General features: G+C 52.2%; 1 protein-coding gene across 1 annotated transcript in view; it reads left to right on the plus strand.

Annotated features, from left to right (window-relative positions):
* The window catches only part of ARHGEF10 (Rho guanine nucleotide exchange factor (GEF) 10), a 75,353-nt gene that overhangs the window by 53,447 nt on the left and 11,885 nt on the right, over nucleotides 1-10,021 (plus strand). The window contains exons 21-24 of the mRNA XM_012645865.1: nucleotides 1,810-2,033; nucleotides 2,673-2,830; nucleotides 5,245-5,387; nucleotides 9,966-10,019. Of these exons, the coding sequence (XP_012501319.1) occupies nucleotides 1,810-2,033; nucleotides 2,673-2,830; nucleotides 5,245-5,387; nucleotides 9,966-10,019 (579 nt within the window). The remainder of the gene's footprint in view (nucleotides 1-1,809; nucleotides 2,034-2,672; nucleotides 2,831-5,244; nucleotides 5,388-9,965; nucleotides 10,020-10,021) is intronic.

Below are 10,021 nucleotides of genomic sequence, written 5' to 3' on the forward strand. Positions count from 1 at the left end.
AGATGCCGCCTTCTGAGACTCACGCTCCAAACTTTCCCGTCTTAATCTGTGGTGGGTAATGAACCAGAATGTCTGTGGTTCTGTGTTGGAAACACGTCGTCCGTGTCAGACTCTCTGTGGCCCGGAAGCCTCTCGGTCCCTTTCACAAGCGTCTGATTTCATCCCATTCCAGATCGAATGTGCTGCGTACAACCCCGAGCCCTTCCTGAGCAACGAGAGTCAGCCAGACCCGTCCTCCGCGGCGCACGGCTTCCTGTGGGTAAGATGACTTTGTTCCTAGGCGAGTTCGCAAGGACCGGCACGCGCAGTTAGTGTGGCGGGAAACAGACGCGCGTCGTCGCGTGGAACGCTGCCGTTCGCTTCGGTGTAGCCCAGCGTGTATTTTCAAACGTGAAAACTCCCCCTGAAAGGGGCCTGATTACTTTTGGAAAAGATGTAGAATTCTTAGGAATTAAAATGTTAATTTCTTTTCTTTTTCATCTGAGTCTTTTACCAGATTAAATTCAGTCCAAAGACACTTAACTAATATGAGAATAATGTTAATATTTCTTCAATTTTGGTGGTTAAATTGCATGGATTTTTTATTTCTTCTTCTTCCAAGCCTAGCTTTTTACACTGGAAACTTAGCAATTAAAATTAATCTGTTCCAAATGACACACAGCATCTGAAATCACGCTGCAATTGCAGCAGCTGTTTCTGGTTCCTGCAAACCCAAGGACGGTGCTCAGGCTGAGTGGTCCGAGCCTCTCGTGTGCCTTCCCGAGGCCCCTCGGACCTGCCCTTTGGGCACCTTGCTGCCTCCCGACGCTCCTGACTTCTTCCCAGCATCCTCTGCAGCAAGTTGCCGTCCCTTCCTCACAGCCAAAGCTTCTGCTTGGTCAGTGTTCTCATTATTGTTAGAAACAGAACAGCCCAGTGAGCTGGTATTTCATTCCCGCCAACCCATGCGTGGAGGGCTTCGTTCCCCTGCGGGTTTCCGATTTTGAAAGAGAACCGTTTCCACACAGGCGGGTGGACCCGCCATTCATCCCCTGGCCTGCGTGCCCACTCCCTGAGGCCCGTGCGGGGCGCGGCCAGTTGGCATCTCTCCTGAAAGGGCCCAAGTAGGTTGTTTATTTGTAGCTCGGGGCGAACACAGGCAGAATAAGGAGACTACAACAACAGCCTCGAAGCTGGTGGAAAAGAAAACATCACCAAGCATCCTAAACGAGCCAGGACCTCCTGTTAACAAGGGTCAGACTCCTCACCACTTAGAAAACAATTAAATTTAAGTTTAAATTGGGAAACTGTGCTACGTTTTCTCAGCGTGAAAATTCAAACGAACAGGAAGTTCGTAAACACAGAAATACTGCAACATGCTACATCATGTATTAAATGTGAATGATGCACTATAGGATGTGTTCTGGTTAACTTTTTCTCATTTCAAAGACTCAGGTTTTTAGCTAAGGTCTGTTAAACATTAGTGTTACTTAAAATTGATATTAATCTCCCTTTTAGGACTCTAAAGTGTGTATGAATAGGCTTTTACCATTTGCACAGTGATTGTATATGCTTTTTAAAGTGTATAAATGTGACTTTTTAAAAATCATTAATAGGTATACTCTTTTTATTAAAAATGTTTAAAAACCTAATTCAGTATGTTGAAAGGAAAACAGGCCCCGTTGGCAGAGTGTTGAAACGTTATCTGATTTTTCTAAGAGTCGACTCTCACGTGCAGACTGGTGCCGCGTGGCCGAGTGTCGGGGTGCGTGGACTGGGGAACCCCCCCCACACGCGCGTTTTCTCTTCCCCTCTGATTCCCTGGTGCAGATCGGAAGTTGCACCAACCAGATGGGCCAGATCGCCATCGTCTCGTTTCAAAATTCCAGCCCCAAAGTCCTCGAGTGCTTCAACGTGGAGTCTCGCATCCTGTGCATGGTGCACATTCCCGCCGAGGACACGCTCAGAGAGCCGGGCGCGGCCTCGGGCCCCGAAACCTCCGCCACGAGGGCTGGCGAGGCCCCCACCATCTGCGCAGGGGCGGAAGAGGGAAGGTAGAGCCCCGTCCCCTGTGTCGCAAGGAACCGTCACCACGGCGCCCACATAAGCGCAGCCGCCAGGCGCCTATCGGGAAAGGGCATTGACCTCAGTGTCAGGAGCCGTGTGCCCGGGAACTGGGGGACGAGGGGACATTTTTAGGGTCACTGTGCTTTTAAATAACCAGTGATCTGGGCCCGTGGAAATTATTCTAGGAAACTCCCAAAGAGAAATAGTTATTTCTTTAAAGGGGAAAAGTACCACGCTATTTGCCACTGAAATGTGGCATTTTTGTTAGTGCTTTTGAGAAGCATACCACTCCTTACATTTTGGAATAAAACAGCCATATTCTGTCTTATAATCATGTTGGATATTGGCACTGTTTAGAGGAAAAGTAAAATTGTTTTCCTGAAGTTCCCAGATATATAGGAAGCACTACGTTTTTTTTTATGGCCCAGAATTTCTCTTTAAAAATTAAAAAAAGAAATGAAAGTGGTCAGAGATGTTTTTAAAATCCCGCCAAGTGTGTCCAGGAGTGGGGAAGGACGGGCGGGGCTCGGGCATTGGAATGAGGCGGTACATGCGTTTGCGTTGACGGACACTCAGCTCTTCCACGATGAGCAGCTATGCTTATAGCTTATGTCTTTCTTTTAAAGCATTTCTGTGTATAAAAGCAGTCAAGGCTCCAAGAAAGTGAGGCTTCAGCACTTCTTCACGCCTGAGAGGTCCACGGTCATGAGCCTGGCGGGCTCACCGCGCAGCCTGTACGCGGGCCTGGTGGACGGGGCGGTGGCCAGCTACGCCAGAGCCGCAGGTGAGGCGGGTCACCCGGACGGGCTCCCCTCTCCAGCCTCCGTCCCCCATGCTTGTCCCCTTTGCCCCAAGGCCCTAGTAGCTCACTCCCTCCCCAGGCGGCTCTTGGAATGCTTTCTCAGTCTCTGGAGCTCCTCCTCTCCCCCAGGCGAGGATTTCCACACCCACCTCCCCTGCAGCCCCTCACCCACTGCGCCCTCTGCTCCCTGGGTGGGCCTGGGCTCCCTTGGCGCTGGGCTGACCAGCCAACCTGCCTGCAGCCGGGCGGGGACTTCCGGATGCTGGGACAGGCCTCCTGCCACGGCCTCCAGGCCCTCTTGGCTGCGCATCTCAGGACAGGGTCCGCTGGGCTCAGCGGTGCCAGGAGCTGCAGTGTCTGGCCCCTGGCGCGCTGCCCTAGTTCTTACCGCTTCACGGTGGGCAACGTCAGTGGTTTCCTGATTGGCTTGCTGTGTTTAGTTAGGTGTCACTTGGTTATGCAGGGAGCGGAAAAAAAATCACATTTCAATCTTTGTAAGTACAATGGCAAATTTATCAGAAGGATAAAGTGCGGGAAGTAAGGGCCGGAACTGCACCTGGGCCCCCGTGGGGACCCTTGCCCCACTTCCCCAGGCTCCGGCAGCCGACGCGGCAGGTCACCCGCATTCAGAGGACTCCGTGGGAGAGACGAGCGCTCACTGTTTGCAGGAAGAGCAGCCGAGGTGCTCGGGAAACAAAGTGCCGTTGTTGGACGTTGACCCTTAACCAAAGTGAAGTGTGTGACGTGCGTCACCCCGTCTTTCATCTGGGGGTCCCGTTTCAGAGGGTGGCAGGGTCAGTGGGGCTGTGCTGAGCCGTGCTGAGCACCACCTGGGACGAGCACACAGGCGCGGGCAGCAACTAGAGTTCAGGCCCAGGGTTCAGAGAGCTGGAGTTCTCTGCCGTGCCGTGCGCTCGGGAGCACGTGACTGTCAGAGAAAACCGTGTTTCCACGCTGAACCCGCGCGTGCCCATTAAACGTGGAGGTTGTGATGCCTTAGAGGGTGTGAGTAGCAGATGCGAAGGCTTGTGCACGTGTGCGTATGCACACAAATGTGAGGGCGTGTGTCTGTGCATGTGTTCACATTTGTGTGTACACGCACACGTGTGCTTTTGTGGGTGAGTGTATGTGGGGGGTGTGCGCATGTACATGTGTGTGTGCATGTGTGTGCACGCATGGGTGTGTGTGCATTTGTGCTTAACCACATAATGACATCCCAGACCCGGCGCAGATACTGCCCGTGGAAGGCAGGCGACGCCCACAGGCTGGTAACTGTCCTCGTTGCGGCACAAAGGCGTTGCCGTCACAGTTGTGTCGTAACTAACAGGATGCCAGAGTCAGAGCTGGCACAGCTGCCTTTACTGACGGCACACGTCGCTCAGACCTTGTTCCTGAACAGCTTTGCGTTCAGAGACCTCGGCTTCCAACCAGAACGCAGGGACGAGAGCCGAGACCTGGTTCTCCTTGTCGAGCCAAGCATGTGGATGCCATGAGCGAGTCAGAAGCATTGATGGATGAATCACTTAGTCACGTTTCTAAGCACGACGGCTTAGTTACTGCTTAGACTGAGAACTGAAGAATTCATTTTAATTATTTACAGAATAATTACATTAGTCACTTTTAAAATTTATATTAAATCTTGCTTCAAATAATTTTTTATTGATGTCCAAGCTATCCACTCATACTATAAAGCATAGAAGACCTCATCAGCAGATCTTTGAAAATATTTTCACAACAAAATATTTTATCAGTTCATAGGCTTCAGGAAAGGGAGCAAGTTCATCCAAAGAAAGGATTCCTTGAACCTCAATTTTGTTTTTTTTTTTGTATTCAGTGAAGATGTGAACTGTCTTCATGATAAAGTACGTAACAAGGGGTTTTTAAAATTGAAGCAGGTAAGGGGGAAATTTAAACATGTGCCCAGTTACTTTGGGTGCCGTTCCTTTCATGGTGACCAGATCGCTCTACACAACTGTAAATAACGGTGTTTGTCCAACACCTGCAGGCCGAGTGCTGCGCTGAGCTTTTTACGTGCAGCATATTTAATTCTTAAAACAACCTCTAGGCTAGTGGTAGGATTGCTCGTATGTCACAGTTAAGGACACCAAGATTCAGGGTGAATGAATGATTTCTCCAGACACTGGGTGAGCGGCCAGGCTGGGATGAGAGGGACGCACGCGGACCCCAGGTGCTCGGTGCTTGTCGGCCGTGGGGGGGCCTCCCCACCAACGTGGCTCTCGCTCTCAGAGCCCTGGACACACCCAGCGTCAAACGGCGCCTGGAAAATCATGACTGATACTTCGGTTGTCTGTTACTGAAAATGGTCTGTGGTCCTGTCTCCCTGCCCCTGTGCAGGGAGAACAGAACGCGAATGAAATTAAATATTTTCTTTTAAGATGGAACCTGGAATTCCGAACCTCAGAAAGTGATAAAACTCGGCGTCCTGCCTGTCAGAAGTCTGCTGCTGATGGAAGACACGCTCTGGGCGGCCTCTGGGGGCCAAGTGTTCATAATCGGCGTGGGGACGCTGGCTGTGGAGGTGAGTCGCCCGCGGGGACGAGACTCGGTTCAGAAACAGCCCCCGACTTCCCACGCTGCAGTCAGAGTCTCCTCGGCACGTAGGCGGCCTCTTGCCTCTGGTCATGGGTAAAAGAAATTCCTTCGAGGTTTTGCTTAGAAAAGGCAAGATTAACTAGAAAACTCAACTATTAATATTTCCTAACGTTTTATCCATATTTACTGGTTTCCTGCTAAGTAACAGAAACACACTACTTTAAGAAACATACTCAGTATCAACATAGAGGGACCTCAGGGACTTGTGGGACATTCTCACTTGCCGTACGTGACAGTTCAGCCCAGGGGGGTGAGCGGGTCACTCACTAGAGAATGAGGAGGCGACGGCCAGCCGTTTGGCACACACGGGGTTGGACCCCACGCCCCAGCCCGCTCCCCTTCTAAACATTCTGGGTGGATAGAAATTTCAACATGAAAACACATAGAAGAGCAGGAGAATGTTTCGATTACTGTGCAGTGGGGACAGCCTCTCCAAGCAGGCCACACCCAGAACCTGTCATGATAAAGAATACGATAATATAAAGTTGTATGACTCTTTTCACATCCAATGTATGTGCATTTGTATCAAAACTTTTATAGGTGGACTGGATGTGGTGACTCACGCCTGTAACCTAGCACTTAGGGAGGCCAAGACAGGAGGATCACTGAGGCTGGGAGTTCAAGACCAACCTAAGCAATAGCAAGACCCCGTGTCTACAGAAATATTTAAAAATTAGCCCGGTGTGGTGGTGTGCACCTGTAGCCGCACTTACGTGGGAGGCTGAGAGAGGAGGATCCCTTGAGCCCAGGAGTTCGAGGCTGCCGTGAGAGCTATGATCACTCCACTGCACTCCAGCCTGGGTGACAGAGCAAGATCCTGTCTCAAAAAAATTATAAATGAAAAATTGGGAAAGTATTTCCTGTATATATAACCAAGAATTAATGTTCTTAAAATACAAAAAATTCTTACTAAACTGTAAGAAAAACACAACCAACCCAATACAAAATGTTCAAAGGCCATGAAAAGAAACGCAAATAAGCAATATATTGTCACGCACACACTTAGCCTCATTAACAACTAAGATTGCCTGTTAAAACAAGGTATTTTTATCACTAAGCCTTCCTTTTTACAGCACTTTAGGTGCGTAGCAAAATTGGGTGGACGGGACAGAATCTCCCGAGTGCCCAGCCCTGCCATGAGCAGCTGCCCCAGAGCGGTGCGTTTGTTGCAGCCGATGAACCCGCACTGACGCGTCATTTTCACCCACATCCGCGGGTGACGTCGGGGCTCAGGCTTGGCACTGTGCGTTCTGTGGGTTTGGACAAGCGAGCAATCACATGTGTCCTCAGCCTCATCCTCTGTTCCGCCCGCTCATCCCTCCCTCCCCCAGCCCCTGGCAGGGGGAGCTCCGGTTTGCTCCAGCTGGCGAGCGCGTGGGCAGCTCCCTGCACTCTGCAGGGCTCGGCTGCACCTCCCTCCCTGTGCTTCTGCGGAAGGCAGGCCGCTGTTACCAGTTAGCATTTAAAGAGCTCACAACCTTTTCCAGAATATTCTCTGCAGATTCGCCTGCGCAAGCACACGTGAGGATACAGGCAGCTGGCAGGTCAGGACCCCAGGACTTAGGGCAGGATCTTCTTGCCAGAATATGGAGGGCGGGATGGAAACATTGTAGATCATTTTCCCAGTATTGTGATGGCAACTTTTTGTATCCCTCTGATGCACTTTATTTCCTGTGCCGTGAGAGTCAGAGCCTTCAGTCTGGCTTGGAGCCCTAACTGACCCATGCTGCCGAGCAGGGCATGTCTGAGCGCTGCTCCTACTTCCTGTTGACCCCCAGCCCTGCACCCCGTCGGTAACGCCGCCTAGTAATTCTGCATCTAAGAAGGCGCAGGGCTCAGGTCCTGGCTGGGCCGTGTAGCACAAGGCAATCTCAGATGAGCCACTCACCTGGGCTTCGTGGATGAAATGCAACGTGAAAGCACCCAGCGGAGAGCTCTGGAGTGGCAGCCGTTATTTGTTATTAGAATGAAGTGTCGTTAGAACAAATACGCAACAGCCAGGTATAATATTTTGTTAGTCTGTATTTGCTTTTCTTCAGCACAGAAATAATAATTATTTAAAATGTCTTCCCCAACACGATGCATTCTTTTTGTGGTAAATTACTACCAAAAAAGCTGGAAGGATGGTTTCTGTAGCTGTCACCAACAAGCTCTCAGGAAAACATTGCATTCCCAAATTACGACTTTATTATAATCAAAACAGTATTCCCACATGTTCCAGAGAATTTATATGCTATAAATCTCGGAGGCTCAGAAGTAATGTTTGGATCCAAATATAAAGCTCCTTTCTGTGCATTTTTTGGACCAAGATATCTAAATACATTTATAGAGAGAAGAAAAAATGTGCTCTTTTCTGAAAAAATAAAATCCATCATGTAGCTCCTGTTGTTCAGGGAAACTGTAGCTGAGATGCGGGCGCAGCCTTAAGATCTGAGCTGTGCATGTGTCTCCTCCCTGCTGGGGGGCTGCTGCCAGGAGCCGTCCCCGAGGGCCGTGTGCTGTAGGAGCGGGGCCCGGCCCGGCCTGTGGGCTGCAGCGATGCTGGGCTCGTGGGCTCAGCAGGGTGGAAGGTACAAGGTACATTTGGAAGAAAAAGGTACCTGAGGCTCCGGGGTTTAAATGCTCTTAAAGCGACTGCTCCGGGGCAGTAGCTGCTACGTTTACGGGACCCCCCCACCCCGCCATACAGAGGCAGCTCTGAGCACCTCGTCAGCCTGGTACGTTTACAGGCTGGAGGGGCTCTTGCCCGGCCCTGGCGCCACAATCTGGCAGCTCTGGGGAGACCACTGGGGACGCTGGGCCGGTGTCTGCAGCCCCAGCAGAGGGGACAGCCCCCCGCCTGCCGTCAGGGCTGTCAGGAGCAGATGGGAAACCTGCCGTGAGTGCCAACCTGCCAGGCAGCGGAGGCTGCGATCACCTGCACTTTCTGTGTGGGGGGGTCATCCTGCCTCCCAACTGCATATGGCTTTCTAGCTTGGGTTTATTTAATCCCTTTTGACGTTTTAGAGTGTCAGAAACACTGATGCCGTTCTGAAATAATCTGACATTTAGGAAAAGGCTAATTATTCTGGCTCTCTGGCCAGCGTTGACTTCCCAGGTTTGTTTCTTAGCGCCGTGAACCACAGTTTCAGTTTAATCACTGTAGCTGCTTAAAACCAAAACCCGCTGTTCCTCACTCCTGGTTGTCTGCAACACGCAGTGCTCTCGACTGAAGGTGGAGGGAAAGAAAGAAAGAGGAGAACAAGGGAAAGGGTTTCTTCTCCCCAGCCTCCACCCAGGAACGCCGGAACATGAATCGAGGAGGTTTCGCCGGGTTAGAAACTCCAGGGTTGAGGCTCAGCAAACTGTGTGTTTTGAAAGCTTCCCTGCAGAAGTGTTAACAGTCCCTGAAATAGCAGCCAGGGCAGCGAAGGGAGCTTTGCTCCTCTGCTCTCCCGTAACAGCAGAGAGTTCCCTCACACGCCATGCTTTTCTGCTTTTCTTTTAAAACCTCTCTGTGGAAGCGTCCTCTGCCCCCCAGTTTTCCAGGCAGTGATTCCTGCTTGGTCCTGACCTGACTTGAGGAACCAGCTATTGGAGGCTCGTGCACAAATGGGCAGCAGGTAGCATTTTCCCTCCAGAGACGTGGAGATTTCAGGTCGATTGTTACGTGGAAGTCTGAGTGGTGGGCAATGGGGAGGGAGGGGCGCGGCCCCTCGTCTCCTATTGCAGCCGTAAACGTGGGCAGCCTTAGGTATTTGGCCACAAACAGGGCCATGCAGAGTAAGGCCTCCCTGCCCTTCCTCCAGCCCTCGTCTTGGCAGTGCGATTCCCAGCAGAGTCTGTAGAGTTTCCGAAAGATCAAGAAGCCAGACAGAAGGGTGAGGCCTCACCTGCCCTGTGCGGACGGTGGTGCGGGAGAGCTGTGGTCCTCCTGGTCCTGCTCCCGGGTGTGGGGTCCCTCACGGCGACCTCCAGCCGCAATCAGCGCGCCCCCCTTCCACGCGGCGCATGCGGTCGCGGGGTGCGAGGTGCACGGTTACGGGGGCGCACCCGGCCGAGCCTCTCCCGGGAGGTCGCACAACCTGAGTGGCGGGGTGCGCCGGCCTCCCCTTGCTTGCAAACGTTGTCGGACAACTGCTAGGGCAGAGACGTAAGTCTTTTGTTTTCCTGGGTTTTTAAAAAGAGTTTAATTATTTTAATTTAGAGAATTATGCGGGCCTGTGAGATTGTTTAAATTTCAAGATCTTTGAGGATGCTGCCCCGTGGCAGGGTGTCTCTGAGCCTCATGCCCACCCCTGGCCCCTCCTCCAATCCTGAGAGGCGGCGCAGCACCCGCGGCCACAGCTGACCGCCGGCCTGGCCCTGCGCGCGGGCGCGGGTGGTGCCTGAGCGGGTAGGGCGGGCGCGTACCTGAGCACGCAGAGGGCCACGGTTCCTGGCGAGCAGAGCCTCGGGGTGGGAGGCCTAGAGGGTCGCACCCAGCCGGGCTGGGCCGCCCCCCACGACCGCCGTCCACCCGCAGAGCCAGCTGGAGGCGCACCAGGAGGAGGGCATGGTGATCTCGCACATGGCCGTGGC

The sequence above is a fragment of the Propithecus coquereli genome, unplaced genomic scaffold, assembly GCF_000956105.1.
Source record: "Propithecus coquereli isolate 6110/MARCELLA unplaced genomic scaffold, Pcoq_1.0 Scaffold238, whole genome shotgun sequence".
Taxonomy (NCBI): Eukaryota; Metazoa; Chordata; class Mammalia; order Primates; family Indriidae; genus Propithecus; species Propithecus coquereli.